At 42.8% G+C, this 26,936-nt stretch overlaps 3 protein-coding genes across 5 annotated transcripts; 1 reads left to right on the forward strand and 2 right to left on the reverse strand.

The window, feature by feature from the left end:
- Positions 1-32: 32 nt before the first annotated feature.
- On the reverse strand, positions 33-1,254 carry LOC127756321 (non-classical arabinogalactan protein 30-like). Its single transcript, XM_052281695.1, has 2 exons — positions 866-1,254; positions 33-777 (listed from the first exon to the last, which is right to left on the reverse strand). Exons 1-2 carry the CDS (start codon positions 1,203-1,205, stop codon positions 464-466), a joined length of 654 nt encoding a protein of 217 aa, XP_052137655.1. The 5' UTR covers positions 1,206-1,254; the 3' UTR covers positions 33-463.
- A 4,264-nt stretch (positions 1,255-5,518) lies between these two features.
- LOC127760601 (MADS-box transcription factor 32) lies at positions 5,519-8,016 on the reverse strand. Its single transcript, XM_052284882.1, has 7 exons — positions 7,658-8,016; positions 7,474-7,540; positions 7,290-7,351; positions 7,077-7,218; positions 6,890-6,931; positions 5,859-5,934; positions 5,519-5,771 (listed from the first exon to the last, which is right to left on the reverse strand). The coding sequence occupies exons 1-7, from the start codon at positions 7,846-7,848 to the stop codon at positions 5,761-5,763; spliced, it is 591 nt and encodes a 196-aa protein (XP_052140842.1). The 5' UTR covers positions 7,849-8,016; the 3' UTR covers positions 5,519-5,760.
- A 16,009-nt stretch (positions 8,017-24,025) lies between these two features.
- Positions 24,026-26,705, forward strand: LOC127754505 (uncharacterized). Of its 3 annotated transcripts, none has more exons than XM_052281071.1 (4): positions 24,027-24,394; positions 24,504-24,767; positions 24,924-25,992; positions 26,115-26,705. In XM_052281071.1, exons 1-4 carry the CDS (start codon positions 24,226-24,228, stop codon positions 26,443-26,445), a joined length of 1,833 nt encoding a protein of 610 aa, XP_052137031.1. In that variant the 5' UTR covers positions 24,027-24,225; the 3' UTR covers positions 26,446-26,705. The 3 variants fall into 3 exon arrangements, with proteins under 3 accessions (XP_052136342.1, XP_052137031.1, XP_052137533.1); XM_052281573.1 differs by having other exon boundaries at positions 24,030-24,394; positions 24,504-24,611; XM_052280382.1 differs by having other exon boundaries at positions 24,026-24,394; positions 24,504-25,992.
- Positions 26,706-26,936: the final 231 nt, after the last annotated feature.

Genomic DNA, 26,936 nt, shown 5'->3' on the forward strand with positions numbered 1-26,936 from the left:
GAGGCTTACAGATCCATGGACGACGACTTGTAAGATTCCTACTTTCCAGAGTTCCAGTGGCCAGTGTTTGGAACTTTGGATCGAGTGAACCGGATGGCCTAGATTTCAACGTCTTAAAAAATTTGCAAAATTTGCAAGCGGACAAATCATACAAGTTTGAACAGAGAACCAATGGAGAAACCACCAATGCTACACTGACAACAAGCGATCGAAACATCACAGCCGCGCTACCTCTCAAACTAGAACTGAACGTACACACACAGTCTCGCTACCTAGTCGCTACTGCAAGTGGAACACCATGACACACGTTGACAATACGTATGTCTAGTTGCCTACTTTAATTATTCCTTCCTTGATCGATCGATCGATCCCGCGCAGTCACGCACCTCGGCGCGCGTGCCGCATGCCCGGTCGCCGGCGTAACGGCCGGCCATGAGCTGCCGGAGTAGCTAGAGCCAGCTGGTTAGCCGGAGGGGCACTGGCCGGCGTTGGCGGGGCCGTAGAAGAGGACGCTGGTGGGGCAGTAGATGGCCTGCAGGCCGACGGGCGGGACGGTCCTGGTCTCCTTGAGGAGCGAGAGGCCGATCCACTTGTTTGGCGGGTAGACGGGCTTGTCGCACAGCGACGTCGGCGACGAGCCCAGGAACACCTTGCAGGTGCGCGGGTTGAAGTTGCGCAGGTCGTAGAACATCACCAGGAAGTAGCCGTTCGCGTCCGTCACCGTCCCCGTCACGTTCACCACCTTCTTCCCGTAGCACACCAGCTGCGCCGTCGCGCCTGCACCGCACCACGACACGGTCAGAAAAAAAGAAAAGAAATGTGTAGCAATGGGGGACAGAGGGAGAAGAGGATCCTGGATGCGCACCTGGGAGAGGTGACGCGTCCATGTCGCTGCTGTAGCCCCTCGACTTGCACGTTTTGCAGTAGACCACGCCCTCCACGATGATGAACGGCAGCGGCGGCGGGGCCACCGGCTCTACGGCCGTGTCGTTGGAGGACGACGGGGCCGGCGCCATGGCCGTGTCGGTGTAGGGCGACGGTGCCGGCGCCGTGGCCGTAGCAGCGGACGGCGAAGATGACGGCACCCTGGCCGTGTTGTCTCTGCTCGAGACGACGTCCTCGGCCATCGCATGGTGCGCTGGGAGCAGCAATGCAGCGGCAAGCACGAGCAGTGCCGAGCAGACTACGGCTGTGTGGCTCCTCATCTTTGCTGAACTCCTTGACTTTCTTTTGCTTGGCGCTAATTTTAGTTAAGTTGCAGTGTGTGATCAGCGTTGCTCCGGCACCGGCTAATTTATAGGGCGATCTGGGTCTCGACTTGGCCTTTTACTAATTTGCAGTTTGACCAAACAAACAGCCCGGCTAAATCAGATTCCGTTCACAGTTAATGCGTTTCCCGTCTACGAGAGTAGCCTGGGGAGCCCGGTGATGTATTACAGGGGACGAGTGCATTGGGAAAGTTACAGTCCTGCCTTCTTGGCAGCTGTACAACAACATACTAGGACCGTAAAAAAGTTTCCGTTCAATTGGATGCCTCAGCGTGTGATCCAAAGTTCCAAATGAAACGCCCAAAGAGCTCCAAATTGCATCAGGTAATATAAACGTTCTTCTCGGTTCACTTCATCACTTCCCTTCCTAGATTTGGGAAGCGTGTCAAGATGAGTTTTCTGAACAAGTGTCGCGTTCTCGGTGAAGCGAGATCGACCCGTTCGTGAGGATGCGCGCGGTTACGTGGTTTTGAGCGGGGGGCGCGACCTGGTTTGACTTCACGGGTAATGATGACTGCGCCTTACACCGGCGGCAGCCTCGCGTCCCGGCCGATTGTTTAGTCGCGAGCGATAAATGCACCATTAGTCCAGGTAATATGAAATCCTGCCTGTATGGGGAGCTGGGGTTAATCTGCCGCAACTTGCTGCATCAGATTCCGGTTTACTGCGTCAGGTGATATGTGCTATTGCTACCGATCGGATCTGCGGCGGACGAGAGGCCTCACCATCGATCGCAGCGCTGACCGTTTCACGGCGCGTACTGAGATGCGCTCTGCTTGTCACTTGTCAGTCTGAGTCTGACGCCGGAGAACTGAGCGATAGAAGGTCTTCCGCGGCAGAGAGCCAGAGATGTTCCAGCTGCGTGCAGCCACTCTGTATGCAGCGTGGGAAAATACATTTGACAACTCTCAAACTCTGCAGCTTCGCGTTTTGCCTCCACCGACAAAGGAGCGCAACGGGATTTTGCATCCAGTGCGGTGCAGGTGCAGCCGTGCAGGTAGCGATCATGCGTTGCCTGCCTTGTCCACATGTAGCGCACACCAGGAAAGGAGACCAAATTACAGACCGACCGTGATTACCACTCGACCGGGAGATTACGGACTGATAATGCACTTCACTCTTATCTCCCTTCCACTTTCGTACTAAACTTTTCCCCCTCACGTGGTTAAAGAAAAAAAGTATAATTGACAATGCATATAACAATATCAGAGTGCATTAACGTCTGATGGTGCATATAAATAAATGTACGTTTGTACGCACGCTATGAAAATGCATGCCAATAATAAAATCTAGGGGTTATCTATTCCTTGGTACAAATTCAGTCATTCTTTTTAGAGACTTTTTACGATCAGATTACACCATGAGTCATGATCATACAATAACATTTTATCCTCTTCTTCCCCGTGACACCTGCTCGCACTGTCACACTCTAACCCGATCACCGACTTATGCTAGCGGCACCACCAAGACCTGCTCAAACTGGCCTTCGCCATGCCCATTTTCTCCCCGTCCCCTGTCACGAGTGCTCCTATTCCCTCCGGTTTGATAATACTAGTCGTTTTGGACAAGAACACGGTTTTCAAAAAACAACTTTGACCACTATTTTTCATTATAATACGTATAAAACTGTTAACAAATATATGATTTTATTAAAGTACTTTTTAAGACTAATCAATACATGTAGTCACTATATTTAAAAGATAAATATTTTAAAAATGATCAGCCCGAAGGGAGTACTTACTTATCTGAATGGCAACAAGATGCTCTTGCTCTCATAGTTATTTGCGTACGTCTTCGCCAATGACGCCATCATTATCCCCGCCTCCTAACCCCTCACAGTAATGCATCTCTACCAGTGACGCCGCTTACTGGCCTTCTCCAACCCCATAGCTTTAGTGGTGCCGCAACCGCCTTTCCAGTTGCCACCCTCCCATGTTTGCTGCCCCACCGTTGGTTTGTCATCTCTCAGTCATCCATCTAAGCTCAAACCCTCGGTACTAGTGTTCAACCCTAGTGTCTAATGCTCACAGCGAAATCCTAACCATTAGCCCTAGGGCCGCAACACTAGTAGTGTTTGGAGGGAGAACTTAAATTCTGATTGGGAAATCATGAAATTTTCCCAATCATAACTTATGTTCTTCCTCCAAACACTAGTAATGTTTGTTCTCAACTTGTTGCATTGAACAAGTTGAAAACAACCGCCAATCAGAAATAGCCCAAAATAACCCCAAAACATCAACTTGGTATGCAACCTCAGCCTGTCTGGAATCAAGAGAGTACTGGTTTTCGGCCCGTCAAAGATTTAAAGTTTTTCATAGGAATAAGTTCATCAGAGGTCCCTCAACTTAACAGCGAGATTTTTTGAGTTCACTTAACCACAAAACCAAAAATGTGTAACCCTAAACTCACACAAACCGTGCACTCAAGGTCCAATTGTAGTATATATGGGTGGTTTCGCTGACGTGGCATCCTAGTTAGAATTTTTTTTTAAAAAGTATGTGGGGCCCATATGTCAGCTACAAATTTTTTTCTTCTCTTTTCTCTCTTTTCTATTCTCTTCTTCAGTGAGAGAGCCGTCGCTCGCCCGCCGTGGCGTCCTTGCTATCGCCGCCGCCGCCGTAGTCAAAGTGGTGGCTCAGGTAGAGCGTCACTGGAGAGACGGAGACGATGGTGCGAGCAAGGCGGTGGTCGGGCCGCGTCTTCCGCTCCGCGTGGTGCTGGCGTTGATGGTGAGCACCGGCAAATCCGGGCCGTCGGCACCGACAGTGCTCCTGACCTCCACGACCCGTCCCCCATCTCCCTCTGCCCAGGGATCTCGAGCGCGGCGGCGTACGATGCCTGCCCCCTCAGTCGCCACCGCTCCCGAGGGCAGGGAAGCCACCTCCACCTCCAGATTGCCCGATGCGAAGGGCGGGCGGTGCCTGCCCCTTCAGCCGCCGCCGCTCCCGAGAGCGGAGGAGCCGCCTCCACCTCTGAGGCACCTCCGTACGCCTCAGCCGCCTCCGCCCCATCGCCACGGTGAAGGGAGGTAAAGGGAGCAGCGCCCGCGAGCCGTCGGTCGGTAGCCACGGTGGGTCTGCATCGTGGCGCGCTTGTCACCGCCGTCGCTGCCGCACGGTGAGTCCCACCTCCATGATGCGCATCCTCCCAGCCAGGGACACGGACCCGAATGCGACGAGCCATACCGCGGCCGCCGTCAACGCTTTAGATGGCTGCAGAAGTTGGGCTGCGGCGCCGTGGAAGGAGCATCCTCGTGGTAGTCGGACGAGCTATCGGAGGAAGCCGATAGGGACGGCGACGTGGAGGACGCAGGCGCCGGTGTGATCCTCTTCTCACCCCCACCACCGGCTATGGCCGCGGCAATGTTGTTGTTGTTGTTGTGATCCCCCTCGTCGGACGGAGCATCGGCAACGGCTCCGGGCACGGGAGGAGCAGAGGGGCGGGGTAGTGTGGCGGGCGAGCACCGGCTCCCTCACTGAAGAAGAGAAGACAGAAAAGAGAAGAGAAGGAGAACAAAAGAGAAGAAAAAAAAGAAGACCAGGGTGCCAGGTTAACGAAACCACCTATATATTACCATAAGATCTTGAGTGAACAGTTTGTGTGAGTTTAGATATACACATTTATGTTTTTTGGTTAAGGGACCTAAAAAATCTCGCTGTTAAATTGAGGGACCTCTGGTGAACTTATTCCTTTTTCAGAGGAAGCCACTGAGGCCTAGATTTGGCTATTGAAGATGGGCTTGGCCCAGTTAAGGCTTGGTGCAAGGATACGAAATCTTGTCCATCAACGGTTGATCAGACGGTCATCGATTCAGCGGCCTAGGGTTTTCGCCCCGCCGTTTGTAGGATTGCGGCTCTTAAAAGCCCGGGGGCGACTAGTGAATCCGGAAGGGCATTGCGCAGCCTCCCCATTCTCTCCCGTCGTTGTGGCGTTTTTTTTGTTTCCTCCTTTTGCTTTGGATGGCTCTATTGCTTAGCGTGATTTTACCTCTCTTGCCGTTTTTTCAGATTGATTTGCAACGATTTGGAGCAATGATGAGATTTGAGTATGATCTTTGAGATGTGATTTATAATCTCTATATCGCTACGTTCTTGCTGAGCTCCTCGTTGCTCTTATCGTTTTGTTTGTCGTTGCTTCTTTGAGTCCGTGGAGACGAGCAATTTTCTGCTGAGATCTCTCACTGATTTTCCTTCGGTCTGGATTTCTTTTTGTTCTTTTTCCTTTTCTTTTTGTCTAAAGTGAAAACAAGATTGACGAAGGTAATATTCAGTAGTTTCCGATGTGATGCTAATATTCGCCTAATACATGACGCCGTGCAGAGAGTTCCCATGAGATCAGGAAACAAAAGATGAGCTCTTGCCGCAAACACTTCTAGATATAGTGCTTTCTTTTCAAGTTACAACCCCGGAAAAGTTCAGCATAATCTTTCATAATAGAACACTGGCTCTAAGCAGCAATAAAGGAAATCTGAACGTCAAGCGTCCATCTGTTCCTAGTTGAACCCTGCATAAGACCGAGGTTTGTAAGGTACAAATACAATCGGATCACCCAATTCATACATAAGGTACATGATTCAGTCGTATGACTAACCCAGTTTAAGGTCCAAGCCATTGCTTAGTGAGGTGGATCCACATTCCACATCCTTCAGAGTCTGTGCATGAGCAATCTGTGCAGGAAAATTACAGAGCAACATCTAAAATACTGAAGCATTTCAAAATCTCAGAAAGAAACAAAAAGGAGGGTTTGAGAAATCAAACAAAAAGTTTTGGTCACTTTCTCTACCCACGTAACCCAATAGTAAGCTACTAGCGGCCACTGTAGGTAGGCTTCATGAGCTACCCTGCATAGTTTCATGTAGGTTGATGCAGTTGCTTTCACGAACTGAAAGCTATTCCACTTCCATGGTAAAGGAGTTCCATGAAAGGGTCTATATGTTCTAGGTTAGTATACTTTGTGTCTCTTTATGCCTTGTAATGGAGCACTGCTCTTGTCTAGCATCGGTCTACTGTGCCTGTGTATGTAGTACCATGAGTAGGGCATGCACGCTTCCTCTGAATGGTGCTTCTATAGTCCTATACTTGCGTCTATCTTTATACTGTATCCTATAGTCTGAAAAAGAGAACCAAATATCCAGGCACAGCAACAAAAGGGGAATAAATTTAAGACAAATCTACCATGGTTTTTCGATCTATTTTCTGTCTTATTTTTATTTTTGGAGGGAAAGCTATGTATCTTGATCCGTCAACTAAAATAAACCAATGATTTCTCAGCTAACCATTCTTATAGGCTAGTATTTGCTTGTTTATCTCTAATTTAGAGATGAATTAAGATCTGAAGGCAAAACTACAGGACCAAGAACACCAAAGAACTTAGCTACCTGTTTGGATCAATGTCTTTCTTTGCACTTGTGGGTTCAATACTTATATGAAATTGCTGCCAAGTGCTATGTTTCTCACGAGTGTTTGCCTATCATCTGTCAACATTTGCCTATGAAGAACATTTACACAAGATTTCTTTTTGACCATTTGAAAGGAAAAATTGATGATGACGATGATAATGAACTGACTAACAAACGAAGATAGTACAACTTGATAAATAGCCAGAATGATTATATTCTTTACCTTGTCGCACAGCCCGTACCGCTCCTCTTGTCGCCCCCTAATCTGCACGCAGATAATCGAAAAACACATGTATATTACTAGTGATGTTTGGTCTCGGTTCACAACGCAATCTGTAAATCTGTACAAGTGTCCTGACGGCACAGGTATGAATCGTATCAGAAGTGGGCCGTGTTTACGAAAGACGTACAATGTTCTGGAGGTAGCAGATCTCGCCTCCGATCTTGCGGTCCTTCTCGGAGCGCACCTTGCGCATGGCGGCCTCCAGATTGTGCTCCAGCGCCTCCAGCGACGGCACCGTGTACTCCTCGCCGTCGTCCACCGTCATGAACCTGCCAAAAACACAAAAGCACACACGATATCATGACGAGTGACATCGATCAGCTCGCATCGAGTTGCTTACCTCAGCTGTTTCTCCAGGAGGTCGCACATGCTGCCCACCTTCTCCAGCTCGGCGCGCCTCTCCTACATGCATGCGCGGTGCCAAGGAAGAGAAAAAAAAAAAACGGCGCACGTTTATTTACTGGTGAGAAAACGCTCAAACAACTGATTACTACGCGCGTTGCGTTGTACTACGTGCTACGTACCTGCCTGATATCTGCCCAAACCTTGGTGTGCGTGGTGGCCTCGTACCTCTCGACAAACTCCCTCACGCTGCGCCAAGAAAGAAGCAGCAACGAAACGTGGATTAACCAACAATGTCAGGAGACAGCGCGCGCGCATATACATACGTGACGGATCGACAAGCGGATGTGTGGCAGGGCAGCTTACGAGGGGACGGTGGGGGAGAGGAAGTGGTAGAGCTTGCCGGAGGCGGAGAAGAGGAGGAGGAGGAGGTCGGCGTCGCAGAGGACGGCGAGCTCCCTTGCCTTCTTGAACAGGCCGTCCCTGCGCTTGTAGAAGGTGGACTGCCGCTGCGTGGGGTTCTCTATCCTCTTTATCTCGCTGCGCCCCCTCCCCATTCTGGCCGATCGAATCCTCCCTCTCCTCCCCGCGACTCCGGCCGCCTTCCCGAACTCGCAACCGCGGCGCGGAGCAGGCGCTGCCCGTTACCGAGGCGTTGCGAGAATAAGGAAAGGTTCGCCGCTGTAGTGTATGTATGGGAGAGATTTTGCCCAGGGGATGCACGGTTATTTTTACTGTTTTAAAGAGGCAGATGGAGGAAGAGGAGAGGAGGGGGTGCGGGAAATGGACAAGATGGTCTAGTCCTGTTACATGTCAGGCGCCGCGTGCGTGGCTTTTGCTTCGCTGCAGGGGTGGTAGGGAGCATGGCTGAGAGCCTGAGACGGTAATATGTACGTGACATTTGCCAAAGCGACGGAGACGCGTCGAGGGCACAGGCACAGTGGGTTGCAGGGGGGGAGTCTGTTGCTCCCGCTTACGTTGTACTACTACTGTACTCCTGCGGGGCAGCACGTCGCGACTATAGCTCGAGAGTACTTCTACTGCATTTTGTTGGTTTCGAAACTATCTATCGGCTCAAAGCCCCTCAAGCGCGCTGAAGAGCCATCCCAGTATGGCCTTGTTTAGGCCCCGTTTATTTTTCAAAAACTTTTCACAAAAACATCACATCGAATTTTTGGATGCATGTATGAAGCATTAAATATAAATAAAAAAAACTAAATGCACGGTTTACATGTAAATCATGAGACGAATCTTTTGAGCATAATTAGTCCATGATTAGCCATAAGTGCTACAGTAACCCATATGTGCTAATGACAGCTTAATTAGGCTCAAAAGATTCGTTTCGCGGTTTCCAGGCGAGTTATGAAATTACTTTTTTTATTCGTGTCCGAAAACCCCTTTCGACATCCGATCAAACGTTTGATGTGACATCCAAAAGTTTTAATTGAGGAAAATTTTAAGTTTGTTTGTCACATCGAACATACGGACACACATTTAAAATATTAAATTTAGTCTAATAATAAAACAAATTACGGATTTCGCCAGATTACGGATTTCGCCAGAAAACTGCGAGATGAATTTATTAAGCCTAATTAATCCATCATTAACAAATATTTACTGTAATACCATATTTTCAAATCATGGCGCAAGTAAGCTTAAAAAATTCATCTTGCAATTTTACACGCAATCTGTGTAATTGGTTTTTTTCTAAATTTAATACTATATGCATGTGTCCAAACATTCGATGTGACAACGTGAAAATTTTTATTTTGGTAACTAAACAGAGCTATGCCACTGTACGTGTAGACCGTTACATTTTCACATAGAACATAAATACGTTTTTCAGTTCCTAAGCACACTCAGTATTAAGTATAGTCGTATACTATTTGCTATACTCCGTTTCGGTAGGTCTGAGGGGGTGAATAATTGAGCACACCTGGGTGCAAAATTGATAAGAGCATCCTCAACAGCTCATCTAAATTCCATCTTCCATACTCTTATTTAGATAGTCATCCAAAAAAATTCCTACTCTATATTATTTTTCATTCCAACAGATCATCCATATTATATCCTATATTTTACTAATTTTTACAACTACCACATATGTATCACCACTCTAACAAAATTTCCCACCTTTATCTCTTCACTCCCCACCTTTCTCTCTTCTCCACCGCCGATCTCCCTGCCTTTCTCTCTTCTCTACCGCCGGCGCCGAGAGGACGGGGAGGACGAGGGCCGACCGGAGGGGTGGCCGGCGGGTCCATCTCCCTCCTCCTCCCGCCGATGGCCCGTCGCCACCACCACCCAGTCTCTGCGAAGGGGCGGCGCGAGCGGCGGAGGGGTGGCGGTCGGCGGGGCAGAGGGGCGGCGGGGTCAGAGGAGTGGCGCGGGCAGCAGAGGGGCAACAAAGGAGCGGTGGGGCAGAGGGGCGGTGGGGTCAGAAGAGCGGCAGTGCCGGCGGAGACCCCGAGCGACGGGGACGGCGGCGACCTCACTACCAGATCTGCTGCCTCTCCACCTCTACTCTGGCGATCTCCACCTCCAAATCCGGTATGCACCTCCTCTCTCCCACGGAATGCAGTTCATATGGTGGCACGAGGTCGGCAGTTGAGGATGGTGTGAGGGGAGAGAACCTCCATATTTAGCTTGGGAAGGACGCGGTTTGGAGGTCCTCTAAAAATGGCGTGTGTGATGGAAGGTCTGCTGGAGCGTTGTTTTTCACCTCCATGCGCCAAAAAGAGGATGGAGGACCGGATAGAGGAGCTGCTGGGGATGCTCTAAGGACAGATATCCGCGCGCACTCCCCCCACGCAGCTCAGCCGCATGACACGCGTGGAAAGGAGACGGCGGAAGGGCGCGGGGAAAGAGGGCACGTGGCAGTTTTTCCTCTTTTTTCTCCTTTTTTTTTAGTATTTTTCGTTTTTACACATTAAAAGGTATAGACACACACGTATAAAAAACATATTTTTGTCTACTGTTAGTATTATAATACCAATATTATTAAGTGTAAATTAGTAATTTACTAATACAATGATTAGAAGTTAATTTGTTATTTATGTTTTTTTCTAACTAAATCGATCTACGATCATCCATTACATTGGGATTGCTCAATATTCATCGAAAAAGCAAAAAAAAAAAGAGAAAAGAAGATTTAGTTACTGTTAAATGATGATTATATTCTCTGCACCTATTTTGACAGTAATATCCCTCCACATTTCTATTAACGTTAATTGGTGTGATAATATAAACTAGCTGTGTGACCCACGCAATTGCGCGGCTAGTAGCCAAACAAAATCATATAATTTTCAGTATGATTTTACTTAAGATTTATTAAATAGCTATCCTCGTATTTCTAATTATATAATTTTTAAAAGTCACACCAGCTGCTACCCCTTACTTCTCTCATATCCTTCTTATTTGTTTGCTCGGTCTATCACTATTTCTATTCATTCTCCTTTAAACCTCTAAAAATTGGAACTTATATATAGTTTTTTGAGTTTATTATCTCGTTGAGTTTCGTTTTTATAATTTCTAGAAGTCCCGTCAAACGCTGCCATTATACTCCTTTACGTCCTGTCTACTCTCTTTTCTCTTTATTGTCATTGGGATTTTATAAATTGAACATAATTATTGTTCGGGTACCGTCAGCGGCTTTGCCATTGTACTCCTTTATGGCTCGTCCGTTGCCTCCCTTCCTTATTGTTATTAAGATTTTAAAGTCGATCATGATTATCATTGTCTTTTTTACTTTTTAGAAGTTCCGAACCTTTAAAAATTGGACCTTGTAGTTTTTAGAGTTTATTGTATTGTTGGGTTTCATTTTTTTATAATTTTTAGAAGACCCATCAAACAATGCCACTATACACCTCTACGGCCCATCCGCCACCTATTCTTCTTTGGGATTCTAAAAATCGAACATAACTATCGTTGTAATTCATTTTGTATTTTATACAAGTCCCGTCAACCGTCGGTGCCTCTGCAACTGTACTCCTATACACCCCACACGCTGCTTCTCCTTTTTATTCTCATTGAGATTTTAAAAATCAAATATGATTATCAATGGGGTTTTTTTTACTTTCTAGGAGTCCCGGCAACCATCTTGCTATTTGGTGTTTTAATCATCATTAGGATTCTATTTGGTGTTTTACTAACAGTTTTTATATGTCGTATCAACTGCTACCACTCTAATCTTTTATAGGCATGTTACTTAATTTATCTCGTCATGTGTTTTAGATGGTCTTTTTTTAATAGTCTTTATTTTTTATCATCATTTTTTGTTATTTATAAATTATATCCCTAATTGAAATCTTTTTTCTTTTTCTAATTTCAGAATTTATTTTTTTTCAAATTTTAATTAATACCGTATAGTGTTCTTTTAATATTTTTTTTTGAATTTTAGTTGTTTCAAAATTATATTCCTACTTTAACTTTTCTTTTCTATTTGCTAATTTTGGTTTTTTTTATTTTTATTCCGAACATTAACTAATCTCGTATTGGGTTCTTATATGGACTCTTCTCTCAATATTCCTTATTTTTAATTCCGAATTTCAGCTATTTGTAAATTGTATTCCTACTTGGACTCTTCTTTTATTTTCAAATTTCAGATTTTATTTTATTTTTATTTCGAATTTGTATTAATCTCGTATTGGGTTCTTATATGGAAACTTCTTTCAATATAGCTTATTTTTAATTCCGAATTTTAGCTATTTTTAGATTGTATTTGTACTTGGATTCACCTTTTCTTTTTTTTCTTTTTCTCCGATTAATGTGGGAATTTCTAGCCCCCACAGCGAACGTGGTGCCTCCTTTCAAAGCTGTTTTAATACTATAACTAGCTGGGTGGCCCACGCAATTGCGTGGCTAGCACCCAAACAAAATCATATCTTTTAGTACGATTTTACTTAAAATTTATTAAATAGCTATCTCATTGTCTTAAGATTTTGAAAAACCAAACCTTATCATTCTCTTGTTTCTAATTATATAGTTTTAAAATCACACCAGTTGCTACCCCTTATGTCATCTCGTTCTTTATTTGCTTGCTCGATCTATCACTATTTTTATTTATTCTTCTTGGAACCTTTAAAAATTGGATTTTATAGTTTTTAGAGTTTATTGTCATGTTGGGTTTCTTTTTATAATTTCTAGATGCCCCCATCAAACGTTGCCATTATACTCCTCTACAGCACGTCCACTGTCTCTTCTCTTTATTGTCATTGAGATTTAAAAAATCGAACATAATTGTCGTTTGGGTTCATTTTTACTTTCTAGAAGTCCTGCCAAACCATCAGCAGCTTTGCCATTGTACTCCTCTACGGCTCACCCGCTGCCTCCCTTCTTTATTGTCATTGAGATTTTTAAAATCAAACATGATTATCATTGTTTTTTTTACTTTTTAGAAGTTCTGAACCTTTAAAAATTGGACTTATAGTTTCATTTTTTATAATTTTTAGAAGTGCCATCAAATGATGCCACTATGCCCCTCTACAGCCCATCCGTCACCTACTCTTTATTGTCATTGTGATTCTAAAAATCGAACATAACTATCGTTGGAATTCATTTTTTATTTTCTAGAAGTCCCGTCAACCGCCGGCGGCTCTACAACTATACTCTTATACACCCCGCCCACTGCTTCTCCTTTTTATTGTCATTGAGATTTTAAAATTCGAATATGATTATCAATGGTTTTTTTTTTTCTTTGTAGAAGTCCCATCAACCGTCTTACTTGTTTGCTTCACGGTCTACCTGAAGTCCCCCCTTTTAATCGTCATTAGGATTCTATTTGGTGTTTTATTAACAACTTTTATATGTTGTATCAATCGCCACCACTCTACTCCTTTATAGGCATGTTACTTAATTTATCTCGTTATGCGTTTTAGATGGTCTTTTCTTTCAATAGTCTTTATTTTTATTACAAATTTTAGTTATTTATAAATTGTATTCCTAATTGAAATATTATTTTTCTTTTTCTAATTTCAGAATTTATTTTTTTAAAAAAATAGTTAATACCGTATCGTGTTCTTTTAATGTTTTAATTTTTTATTTTCAATTTCAGTTGTTTCAAAATTGTATTTCTACTTGAACTCTCCTTTTATTTTTCTAATTTTTGATATTATTTTATTTTTTTGTTTTTTCTAATTTTTGATATTATTTTATTTTTTTTATCTCGTATTGGGTTCTTATATGGATTCTTCTTTCAATATTGCTTATTTTTAATTCCGAATTTCAGGTAATTTTAAATTGTATTCCTACTTGAGCTCTTCTTTTATTTTCTTTTGCTAATTTTGGATTTATTTTTATTTTTATTTCAAATTTTAATTAATCTCGTATTGGGTTTTTATATGGACCCTTCTTTTAATATTCCTTATTTTTAATTCCGAATTTCAGCTATTTTTAAATTGTTTTCCTACTTGGACTCTCCTTTCCTTTTCTAATTTTGGATTTTATTTTATTTTTATTTCGAATTTTGATTAATCTCGTATTGGGTTCTTATTTGAAAACTTCTTTCAATATTGCTTATTTTTAATTCTGAATTTCAGCTATTTTTAAATTGTATTATGCTCTAATGTGGGAATTTCTAACCCCCACAACAAACGTGGTGCCTCCTTTTGCCCCGCGCAATCGCGCAGCTAGCACCCAAACAAAATCATATATTTTTCAGTATGATTTTACTTAAGATTTATTAAATAGCTATCCTCGTATGTCTAATTATATAGTTTTGAAAAGTCACACCAGCTGCTACCCCTTACTTCTGTCATATCCTTCTTTTGTTTCCTCGGTCTACCACTATTTCTATTCATTCTCCTTGAAACCTCTTAAAATTGGATCTTATAGCTTCTTGAGTTTATTATCTCGTTGGGTTTCGTTTTTATAATTTCTAGAAGTCCCGTCAAACGCTGCCATTATACTCCTCTAAGGCCCGTCCACTCTCTTTTCTCTTTATTGTCATTGGGATTTTACAAATCGAACATAATTATCGTCCGGGTTCATTTTTTTACTTTCTATAAGTCCCGCCAAACCGTTAGCGGCTTTGCCATTGTACTCCTTTATGGCTCGCCCGCTGCCTCCTTTGAGATTTTAAAATGCATCATGATTATCATTGTTTTATTTTTACTTTTTAGAAGTTCCGAACCTTTAAAAATTGGACCTTGTAGTTTTTAGAGTTTATTGTCTTGTTGGGTTTCATTTTTTATAGTTTCAGAAGTCCCGTCAAACGATGCCACTATACACCTCTACGGCCCATCTGCCGCCTATTCTTTATTTTCATTGGGATTCTAAAATCGAACATAACTATCGTTGGAATTTATTTTTTATTTTCTAAAAGTCTGCTAACCGTCGGCGGCTCTGCAACTATACTCCTATACACCCTGCACGCTGCTTCTCCTTTTTATTCTCATTGAGATTTTAAAAATCGAATATGTTTATCAATTGGGTTTTTTTTTTACTTTCTAGAAGCCCCGGCAACCGTCTTGCTCGTCCCTCCTTTTAATCATCATTAGGATTCTATTTGGTGTTTTACTAACAATTTTTATATATCGTATCAACTGCCACCACTATTCCTAATTGAAATCTTTTTTTTCTTTTTCTAATTTATTTTTTAATTAATACCGTATAGTGTTTTTTAATACTTTTATTTTTTTTTATGTTTTGAATTTCAGTTGAACTCTCTTTTATTTTTTTTACTAATTTTGAATATTTTTTATTCTGAATTTTAATTAATCTCATATTGGTTTCTTATATGGATTCTTCTTTCGCTATTACTTATTTTTAATTTCGTATTTCAGTTGATTTTAAATTGTATTCCTATTTTAAGTTTTTTTCTTTTTGCTAATTTCGAGTTTTTTTATTTTTATTCCGAATATTAACTAATCTCGTATTGGGTTCTTATATGGACTCTTCTCTCAATATTTCTTATTTTTAATTCCGAATTTCAGCTATTTTTAAATTGTATTCTTACTTGGACTCTCCTTTTATTTTATAATTTCGGATTTTATTTTATTTTTATTTCGAATTGGTATTAATCTCGTATTGGGTTGTTATATGAAAACTCTTTTCTATATTGCTTATTTTTAATTCCGAATTTCAGCTATTTTTAGATTGTATTTATACTTGGACTCTTATTTTCTTTTTTTTTCTTTTTCTCCGATTAATGTGGGAATTTCTAGCCCCCACAGCGAACGTGGTGTCTCCTTTCAAAGTTGTTTTAATAATATAACTAGCTGGGTGGCCCGCGCAATTGCGCGGCTAGCACCCAAACAAAATCATATATTTTTTAGTATGATTTTACTTAAAATTTATTAAATAGCTATCTCATTGTCTTAAGAGTTTGAAAGACCAAACCTTATCATCCCCGTGTTTCTAATTATATAGTTTTAAAAGTCACACCAGTTGCTACCCTTTATGTCATCTCCTTCTTTATTTGCTTGTTCAATCTACCACTATTTCTATTCATTCACTTTGGAACCTTTAAAAATTGGATCTTTTAGTTTTAGAATTTATTGTCATGTTGGGATTCGTTTTTATAATTTCTAGACGTCCCGTCAAACGTTGCCATTATATTTGTGGCCCATCCACTGTCTTTTCTCTTTATTGTCATTGAGATTTTAAAAATCGAACATAATTATCATTTGGGTTCATTTTTTACTTTCTAGAAGTCCCGCCAAACTGTAAGCGGCTTTGCCACTATACTTCTCTACAGCTCGCCCGTTGCCTCCCTTCTTTATTGTCATTAAGATTTTAAAAACGAACATGATTATCATTATTTTTTTTACTTTCTAGAAGTTCCGAACCTTTAAAAATTAAACTTTATAGTTTTTAGAGTTTATTGTCTTGTTGGGTTTTATTTTTTATATTTTTAGAAGTCTCGTCAAACAATGCCACTATGCTCCTCTACGGCCCATCCGCCGCCTACTCTTTACTGTCATTGTGATTCTAAAAATCGAACATAAATATCGTTGGAATTCATTTTTTATTTTCTAGAAGTCCCGTCAACCGTCGGCTGCTATGCAACTATACTCCTATACACCCCGCCCGCTGCTTCTCCTTTTTATTGTCATTGAGATTTTAAACATCGAATATTTTTACTTCCTAGAAGTCCCGGCAATCGCCTTGCTCGTTTGCTTCACGGCCTACCTGTCGTCCCTCCTTTTAATCGTCATTACGATTCTATTTGGTGTTTTATTAACAGTTTTTATATGTCGTATCAACCGCCACCACTCTACTCTTTTATAGGCCTATTACTTAATTTATCTCGTCATGTGTTTTAGATGGTCTTTTCTTTCAATAGTCTTTATTTTTATCACAAATTTTAGTTATTTATAAATTGTATTCCTAATTGAAATCTTATTTTTCTTTTTCTAATTTCAGAATTTTTTTCAAATTTTAATTAATATCGTATTGTGTTATTTAATATTTTTATTTTTTATTTTTAATTTTAGTTGTTTCAAACTTGTATTCCTACTTGAACTCTCTTTTAATTTTTCTAATTTTGGATATTATTTTTTTATTTTGATTTTTAATTAATCTCGTATTGGGTTCTTCTATGGATTCTTCTTTCAATATTGCTTATTTTTAATTCCGAATTTCAGCTAATTTTGAATTGTATTCCTATTTGAACTCTTCTTTTTTTTTTGCTAATTTTGGATTTTATTTTTATTTTTATTCCAATTTTAATTAATCTCATATTGGGTTCTTATATGGACTCTTCTTTTAATATTCTTTATTTTTATTTCCGAATTTCAGCTATTTTACAATTGTATTCCTACTTGGACTAACCTTTTCTTTTCTAATTTTGGATTTTATTTTATTTTTATTTTCAATTTTGATTAATCTCGTATTGGGTTCTTATATGGAAATTTCTTTCAATATTGCTTATTTTTAATTTCGAATTTCAGCTTTTTTTATAATTTTATTTCTACTTGGACTCTTTTTTTTCTAATTTTGGATTTTATTTTATTTTTATTTCAAATTTTGATTAATCTCGTATTGGATTCTTATATGGAAACTTCTTTCAATATTGCTTATTTTTAATTCCGAATTTCAGCTATTTTTAGATTGTATTTCTACTTGGACTCTCGTTGGACTATCCTTTTCTTTTCTAATTTTGGATTTTATTTTATTTTTATTTCGAATTTTGATTAATCTCGTATTTGGTTCTTATATGGAAACTTCTTTCAATATTACTTATTTTTAATTCCGAATTTCAGCTATTTTTAAATTATATTCCTACTTGAACTCTTCTTTTTTTTTCCAATTTCGGATTTTATTTTTATTTTTATTCCCAATTTTAGTTAATCTCATATTGGGTTCTTATATGGACTCTTCTTTTAATATTCCTTATTTTTAATTCCGAATTTCTTCTATTTTACAATTGTATTCCTACTTGGACTATCCTTTTCTTTTCTAATTTTGGATTTTATTTTATTTTTGTTTTTAATTTTGATTAATCTCGTATTGGGTTCTTATATGGAAATTTCTTTCAATATTGCTTATTTTTAATTCCGAATTTCAGCTTTTTTTTAAATTGTATTTCTACTTGGACTTTTTTTCTAATTTTGGATTTTATTTTATTTTTATTTCGAAATTTGATTAATCTCGTATTGGTTCTTATATGGAAACTTCTTTCAATATTGCTTATTTTTAATTCCAAATTTCAGTTATTTTTAGATTGTATTTCTACTTGAACTCTCCTTTTATTTTTTTTCTTTTTCTCCGATTAATGTGGGAATTTCTAGCCCCCACAGCGAACGTGGTGACTCCTTTCAAAGCTGTTTTAATAATATAATAGATAGATAGATAGATAGATAGATAGATCCAAACTTTACAATTAAATGAGATGAACGGTTTAAATAAGAGCACAAAGGAGGCTGATGAGAGAGGAGAGACTAGAGGACCGAAAACTGATGGCGCGACCTTCCGCTGATCAACGCCCCCCACGGGTGTCTTTCCATGGGATTTTGTAGGATTCGGCCGGGTTACCCGGGCATGGGTGGTGAGTACTGAGTAGTACCGGTGAGAAGCCAGCCAGAAGCGGCGTCATGGTGGGCTGGTGGCTCCTTTCCTCACAGGCTAGCTACCTACTGTAGCTTCCTGCCGTGGCCCTTGCTAGCACTAGCTTTACAGGGGAAAGACCGGAAGACGACGACGAGTCGAGCTCTCTCAGCTGTGCAGGTGCAGCACTGGTTCTGGCTAGCTCCTAGCTCCCGGCCACTACTGTGACTGATGGCGACGCGAGGACTGCACCTGACACGACCTATCCTCCCTGCATCTTGTGGACGGACGGCTCCGGCTCATCTCTATCACAGGCTCTCAGCCCATAACGTCGGACTAGGATAACTAGCTACTCAAGGATCATGGTTCTGGTCCGGGGGGCACTGTAGAGCGTAGAGTTGTAGACATCGTCACCTACGTGGAATAATTGAGTTGTTTTCTGATAGCAGTGTAGTGGAGTAGTAGTAGTGTTCATCTGTCTCAAAATATTGTTATCAGGATAGGATGTCACTTATTCTAAGATAACTAGTCTGCAGGGGTGGATCAGGAAAATATAGTAGTGGAGGCGGAACAAAATACGCAGCAATCCAACATAAATCAAAACATGTATCACGTGTAAATTGGCTAAATATCTAGTTTAAAGTACACATACATTGAATTAATGATACGTCGATAATTTTGTCCATACCAAACCAATGTCGATTAGATGACATGTCATGCCCAATCGCCTATTATTCTTCATGAGTAGTAATCTATACAAAGAAAAAGGCAAATTAATGAATGATTGAAACAGACTTATTTTCAATTCAAATAATTTAGACTAAACTCTGCCCGAGGTCTCTTTGGTTGAATTAAACACTCGTTACTAGGTGCAGGATCACTGACTTTTTTGTTGCTTGAACTAGAATTAGAATAACTAGCTGGGTGGCCCGCGCAATTGCGCGGCTAGCACCCATACAAAATTATCTATTTTTAATATGATTTTACTTATAATTTATTCAATAGATATTTCATTGTCTTAAGACTTTGAAAGACCAAACCATATCATTCCCGTATTTCTAATGTTGTAACTTTTATAAAAGTCATATCAGTTGTTACCCCTTACTTTTTTTTGTCACCCTTTCTTTATTTGTTTGTTCGATCTACCATGGCTTATATTCATTCTCCTTTTAACCTTTAAAAATTGGATCTTATAGTTTTTTTAGTTTATTGTCTCATTGGGTTTAATTTTTTTTATTTTTAGAACTCCCGTTAAAAGCTGCCAATATACTTCTCTATGGCTCATCCGCTGCTTCCTCTCTTTATTGTCATTGGGATTTTAATAATCGAACATAATTATCGTTTGAGTTTAATTTTTACTTTCTAGAGTCCCACCAAACTGTTTGTACTCTTCTACGGCTCGTCCGCTTCTTCCCACTCTTTATTATATTTGAGATTTTAAAATCGAATGTGATTATCATTGAGGTTTATTTTTTAATTTTTTGGAAATCCCGCCAACCGTCGTGACCATTCTGCTTAACGGCATGTCCGTCGTCACTCCTTTTAATTATCATTGGGATTCTATATGGGGTTTTGTTAATAGTTTTTAGATGTCTCATCAACTGTCACCACTCTACTCCTTTACAACCCTTTACAACCCTATTACTTCTTCGATATTTATTATCATTTATCATCGTTGTGTTCTAGATGATTTTTTTTTGAAATTTCCATATTTTTCGTTCCGATAGATTTTATTTATAAATTATATTCCTAGTTGTTTTACTCTATTTTCAGAATTTATTCTATTAATTATTTGGAATTTTAATTAATCTCGTTATGTATTCTAGATGGTGTATTCTTTAAATAGTCTTTATTTTTTATTACGAATTTCAGTTCCTTTTAAATTGCATTTCAAGTTGAACTCTTCTTTTTATTTTCTTATTTCTAATTTCGGGTTTTATTTTATTTTTTATTTTAAATTTTAATTAATCTCGTATTGGGTTCTTATATATGGACTTGTATGAAATGAGGGCACTGTATTATTTTTCTACTGCTGCAGCCTAAGCGTGCTGGCCTGGTATCTCCACCTTATATATGTGCGGGAATGTATGTTGGTTTAGAACTCTATACTGTATAGTTCTGCAATTGATTTTTCTAAATGGACAAGGACTCCTAGTACGGATGGTATGATCCATAATTAGATTAATATGATTATCTTTTGTACAGTAAATCTATTTAGTAATTTTAAATTTGTATTCCTACTCGAACTCTCTTTTTTTCTTTTCTTCTAATTTCAGAAATTTATTTATTTATTATTCTGAATTTTAATTAATCACGTATTGGGTTCTTATATGGACTCCTCTTTCAATATTGCTTATTTTTAATTCCAAATTTCAGTTATTTTTCAGATTGTATTTCTACTTGGACTCTTTTTTTTTCTCCGATTAATGTGGGAATTTCTAGCCTCCACAGCGAACGTGGTGCCTTCTTTTCGAGCTGTCTTAATAATATAATAGATACGCGAGCAATGTTCTTTTTGACATGTTAGACAATCTAAAGATGTATAGATATAGAAAACAATTATAAGTATCAATCACAACCTCATTGAACTTGAACTATTGAGACACAATCTTATACTTGTCTATTAGTATTAGAGTTTCAATCACAATCACAACCAGTTTTTGGCTTGCTGCCTGCCTGCCTTGCCACCTTGCGCCCTCGCAGCGCCTCGTTGAAGAGCGGCACGCCACCTCCCCGGCAGCGTGGCAGCGCAGGCGCTGGACCACCGCGTCTCAAGGCCCCCCCGGGCGCCCTCCAATCCGCCCCTGCTAATCTGGATGCACTGTCCAGATTTATTATTTAGTATGAACAAAATCCTATCCTAAACAACAAAATTTTGGGAGGTAGTACTACGAAGCCACTGCCAGCAATTTCTCCAAATAAAACTAGCTGGGTGCCATTGACACGGCTAGTGTGTGAATGACAAATGGGTCCCATAAATATTTATTTTAATTCTAATACTATATAAGCGCCACGTGGGACGAAGACTAGGTCAACGCCACCACGTCAGCCAAACAGTCCTCCAAAATCTCCGAGGGAATTAAATTGCACTGGTTTCAATAGTTCAGGGAGTCATCCTTTCCAATTTTGTGGTTGAGGGTCATGGATTAAATTCCCGTCACTTTAAGGGAGTTGAAGTGGACTTATTTCTATATTCTATAGTACTCCAATATCGCATTTGGGCTACTTGGTTGGGCTCGTTGCTACGTTGCATTTGGGCCGTGGGAGTACGTTTTGCATTGGGCCGGTGAGTTCCTTCTTCTCGGCGTGTGTATTCGATTTGGGCGATATGATTCGTTTCGTGGACAGGTTTGGCGCTCTTTTTGGTTGTGGATATTAGGGCACATATAATGGTGTTTAATAGTAGGCTCTCTTTGTTATCACGTAAGTAAATTTGGTGACGTGAAAGAAAAAGAGAGAAGAAAGGAGAAACATCGTTGCTACGCATGACAACGGCTCATAATCGACTCTTAGCATTTATTAACGGAAAATTTATTGCATGAGGGTGGAGAAAAGAAAAGAAATATAATAAAAAAATATTTATGCATTAATGGTTTAGAAATCTTCTTGTCTCTACTATTGTAGGAGGATACTCCCTCCGGTTTTATTTTAATTGACGCTTTGGACAATGACACGCTCTACAAGATATATCTTTAACCTTATTTTTCTATTACAATATATACAATAAATAAATGCATGTTTACTTTTATTATAGTGTTTTGAAAGACAAATATATATATATATATATATATATATATATATATATATATATATATATATATATATATATATATATATGTTTTTCTAGTTTTTTTAAACTAAATATTTTTAAAGTTATTGATGGGCAAAGTTATAAAAGTTTAATCTCAACCTTATTCAAAACGTCAATTAATATAGAATCAGAGGGAGTAGTCTCTAGTGGTATTAATTAATATAAAGAGCTCATATTAGGTTCTACTATAGTAGTCTCATTTATTAACCTGTTCAAGACTGTCTAATCGTGGTTCTTGAACAATCGCTATGTGAGACATGACGAGTATTTGAGGACTGTAAGCAACAGCGTACTGCTGAAACTGAAAGTATGAAAGAGCGGTGCAGTTTGAAGCACAATTCTTTGTACAGGACTGGATTTAACCATCGTCAGTACTGTTTTGTATTTTACAGTGTGGTAATTCTACATCTTTTCACCTGGTATATCGGTTCTTGTATCCTGAAGTTTCGGGGTATATTAAATTTCTTTCGTGTGATCAATCTGTATAGAGTATTGACAATGCCGACTAACTGACACATGTTAATATAGCGACCAAGCTAGTAGCAAAAATACAATCAGGTCAGTAGGTCAGCAAGTATTTCAGGGAAAAAAAACTTTGTTACCCAATGAAATACCAACTGGTCTGAGAGCATCACCAACAGATTATCTATAATCTTCCCTCAAAAAATTGTTTTTGGTTTCCTAAACTGAAAAAAGGAAGGGAAAAAACTCCCCCCCTCCAATAGATAGCCTAAATTCATTCCCTAAAACTTAAAAGTTTTTTTCTTCCACGCGCAGAAAAATCGCTATCTCCCACGTGCAGGAACGGGAGGAGAGAGGCGGGAGTGCGAGATTGGGAGCGACTTTCGCGAGAATGCACGCCCGCATATAAACGGAGTGATGAATCGAGAGAAGGGAACTCCAAAACTCGGGTAGAAGATTAGGGGACCTGTTAGAGCAATTTTTTAGATTAAAATCCCTTAAAATCAGTTTTGGGAATCAGATATGTAGACTGTTGGTGATGCTCTCAAGTCAAGTAGCGGACGATATGCGATTTTTTTAAAAAGGAAAATTGGAAAGTCTACCAATCAGTTAAGAAGGAAATTAAGTGAAGTACATGTCCACAAGATCGGTCCACCGGCCAGGTCGAGCAAATATATACTATATAATATATACACTACATATTATGGGGTACAAGAATGGATACTTTCGGGAAACAACCTCTGCGCAACGATCATAAATTTCTACCACAACTTGAAATCTTGAATAATGGCCAGTAGCCAAGTACATTGTCGGTGTCTGCCGTCTGCGTGGCATGGCACTGCTGAACGACGCGTGGTTGATCCAGGTACATGCCATTCCTATGTATGCGAATTATGAGAGCAGACCAATGGTAGGTGAAACAAAGAATGCATGAACTATAGCAGATATGAACTCACGAGCCATGACCCATGAGTGTGTTGAAGACGAGAGCCTGTACATGTATCGGAGAAGACCAAAGCAATGTTGCTGTTCATTTAAGGGAGGAAGCAGGTGAGGAAACAACATTAACACCACTGAGCACACACTGCGCGTAGCAAAAATGAGCCCATCACCATGTCCCAGCGTCCCGCTCCGCTCTTCGCGGCGATGGGCAGCGCCGTGCCGACACGACGCCCCGAGATGGCTACCTAGCTGACACGCAACGCCGGCCTCCGGATCGATCAGTAAAGAGAGTGCAGTGCAGTGCAGCCTCGTGTCGTCATGCACCTGGAAGGAAAAGGTTACTGTATTTCTGCTTGTGTGCGCGATTTTCGCTGCTAGCTGGCAATCGTGGGATTTGCAGCGTACTGTGCAGGCCCAGTGTAACTCGACGCCACGCCGGCCCATCGTATTTAATGAGCTGAGTGTAAGCAGGTACACAGGCCGCCCAACTAACCTCCTTCACAGCGCATTTACGCTTGGGCATGGCCGGTGTAACCGTGCAAGCATCGTAGTGCCATCGATCGCTGCTGTAAGTTTGTAACATGTGCGTGTCCTGCGGAGAGTTGTGTGCCGTTGTGCATGGAATGGAAGGCAAAGCATAACATGGGAGCTTTTCATATAAAGGCCACCAGCACGCGGGCTGCCACTTCAAGCTTCAGCTCGCGATCCCATCAGATCAGCAAGCAGTCGCGAAATGGTGCCGATGGCTAAGGCTCTCGCGGTCGTGTCCGCTTTCTGCCTTCTTGTGGCGCCGGCCGCCGCGGCGCGTAGCCTCGTCGACGTCATCGGCGGGGCGTTCGGTGGCCGGAAGGACTACTACACGCCCGGTCCTACTGGCCAGCACCACTCTTCTAGTCCCAGTCGTTCGTACATTACCCAGTCTCTTCCATATCTTATCTTGCTACTGCTCGGTTACGTCAACTGGTCAAACGTACGACGTAATGTTCGTGCGTGTACGTGTTTCCCATGCAGATTCGCACAAGGCTCCGCCCTGCGCGCCGACGCCGCCACAGGGAGGTGGTGGAGGCTACAACCCACCCTCGCCGTCCATTGGAACCTCTCCGACAACGCCGGGAGGAGGTGGAGGCTACACGCCGACGCCGAGCGACACGCCACCCTCTCCGTCCAGTGACACCTCGCCGAGCACTCCGGGTGGCGGCTGCTCGTCCTCACCCACGCCGTGCGACGCGCCACCTTCACCGTCCAGTGACACGTCCCCGACAACGCCGGGAGGAGGTGGAGGCTACTCGCCGACACCGAGTGACACTCCGCCCTCGCCGTCCAGTGACACCTCTCCGACAACGCCGGGTGGAGGTGGAGGCTACACGCCGACGCCGAGCGACGCGCCGCCCTCGCCTTCTAGTGACACCTCTCCGACAACGCCAGGTGGAGGTGGAGGCTACACGCCGACGCCGAGCGACGCGCCGCCTTCGCCGTCCAGTGACACCTCTCCGACAACGCCGGGTGGAGGTGGAGGCTACACGCCGACGCCGAGCGACACGCCGCCCTCGCCGTCCAGTGGCAGCTCCCCAACAACGCCGGGTGGAGGTGGAGGCTACACGCCGACACCGAGCGACACGCCGCCCTCGCCGTCCAGTGGCAGCTCTCCCACTACACCGGGTGGATGCTCCACTCCCACGCCGTGCGGCACGCCGCCCGCGCCGTCGAGTGGCACCTCTCCGACCACACCGGGTGGAAGCTACTACCCGCCCACGCCGTCCATTGGCGACGTGCCACCCTCGCCGTCCAGCGACACCTCTCCGACCACACCGGGCGGAGGCTCCCCGTCCACGCCATGCGACACGCCGCCCTCGCCGTCCAGTGGCACGTCCCCGACCACGCCAGGTGGAGGCTACTACCCGCCCACGCCATCCGTCGGCGACGTGCCTCCCTCGCCGGCCAGTGGCACCTCCCCATCCACGCCAGGTAGTGGAGGCTACTCTCCGTCCACGCCATGCAGTGCGCCGCCGTCGCCTTCAAGTGGCACCTCCCCAACCACGCCGGGTGGAGGCTATTCTCCTTCCACGCCGTGCAATGCGCCGCCCTCCCCTTCAAGTGACACCTCCCCGACGACACCTGGTGGCGGCAACTACCCGCCCGCGCCCACCATTGGCAACGTCCCGCCATCGCCATCCAGCGGCACCTCCCCGAGCACACCGGGTGGTGGCTGCTCATCCTCACCCACGCCATGCGACGCGCCGCCCTCGCCATCCAGTGACACTTCCCCGACAACACCGGGTGGAGGGTACTACCCGCCCACGCCGTCCATCGGCACCTCGCCATCCACACCGGGCACCGGCGGAGGCTACTACCCTCCCTCCCCTTCCACCGGCGGCTACACGCCGACTCCGGACGTTCCGATCAGCACCCCGTCGAGCCCCTACTCCCCGCTGGTGCCCACGCCGCCGTCGAGCACCACCCCGACGCCCTTCGACCCCAACACGGCACCCTTCCCGTGCTCGTACGTTACTTCGTCAACCTTAGCGCCGCGCATATCCACACGTACGTCGTGCATAATATGGAGTATATCAGGTGCATTTACTAATCTAGCGCACGTGTCGTGTGCGTTCTGTCTGATTGCAGATACTGGCTGTCGCACCCGGGCGTGATATGGGGCCTGTTCGGGTTCTGGTGCCCGATGGCGCGGCTGTTCGGGCCGACCGCCGCGGCGCCGTTCGGACACGACCTGACCGTGCCGGAGGCGCTGGCGAACACGCGCGCCGACGGCGTGGGCGAGCTCTACCGCGAGGGCACGGCGTCGCTTCTCAACTCCATGGTGAACAGCAGGTTCCCCTTCACCACGCAGCAGGTGAAGGACGCGTTCAGCGCCGCGCTCAGCTCAGGAGGCGACCACGCCGCCGCGGCTCAGGCGCAGCTCTTCAAGAAGGCCAACGAAGGCCACGTCATGCGTTAGGCTAGGCGGCCTCTCGATCCTCTGTACTTGAACGTACTCGCCACGTGAGGCGGATTCGATGCGATGCACACGCGAGCATGCGTGCAGGTTCATGTCGGGGTGGGGTTTGGAGTAATCCGGCGTGTTTGCAACTTTGCATTATGTTTGATCTAGAGCGGATGGCCTCTGGAATAACTATAGGAGAGTTAAGTACGTATGTTTTGTTATCCTTTTAGAGCGCATGGCCGCACGGAATGACTACAGGAGTGTTCTCTGTGGCCTTTTAATTCAGTATGTACTTGTGGCGTTAAGCATCAGACGTGTTCTAGTATTTCTAGTTCTATGAACTACTGGCATCTTTCAATTTACTCAGCTCTTCCATAGGGTTCAATACTCGAAACCATATACATTGAGATTTGAATACTCGAAACTATGTAGAGAATGTTGAGAATGAGCAGTTATGTGCATTTGAGCAACTCCTAACCACATGATCACAATCTAACGGTTTAGAT

The sequence above is a fragment of the Oryza glaberrima genome, chromosome 1 (assembly GCF_000147395.1).
Source record: "Oryza glaberrima chromosome 1, OglaRS2, whole genome shotgun sequence".
In the NCBI taxonomy this organism is placed as follows: Eukaryota; Viridiplantae; Streptophyta; class Magnoliopsida; order Poales; family Poaceae; genus Oryza; species Oryza glaberrima.

Coding starts and splice junctions, on each gene's coding strand:
- LOC127760601 (XM_052284882.1), bottom strand. CDS start 7,848: ATGGGGAGGGGGCGCAGCGAGATAAAGAGGATAGAGAACCCCACGCAG. Junction 7,541..7,657: donor CTCTCCCCCACCGTCCCCTC/GTAAGCTGCCCT, acceptor TTCTTGGCGCAG/CGTGAGGGAGTTTGTCGAGA. Junction 7,352..7,473: donor TTTGGGCAGATATCAGGCAG/GTACGTAGCACG, acceptor GCATGCATGTAG/GAGAGGCGCGCCGAGCTGGA.
- LOC127754505 (XM_052280382.1), top strand. CDS start 24,226: ATGGTGCCGATGGCTAAGGCTCTCGCGGTCGTGTCCGCTTTCTGCCTT. Junction 24,395..24,503: donor CCACTCTTCTAGTCCCAGTC/GTTCGTACATTA, acceptor TTTCCCATGCAG/ATTCGCACAAGGCTCCGCCC. Junction 25,993..26,114: donor ACGGCACCCTTCCCGTGCTC/GTACGTTACTTC, acceptor GTCTGATTGCAG/ATACTGGCTGTCGCACCCGG.
- LOC127756321 (XM_052281695.1), bottom strand. CDS start 1,205: ATGAGGAGCCACACAGCCGTAGTCTGCTCGGCACTGCTCGTGCTTGCC. Junction 778..865: donor GGACGCGTCACCTCTCCCAG/GTGCGCATCCAG, acceptor GGTGCGGTGCAG/GCGCGACGGCGCAGCTGGTG.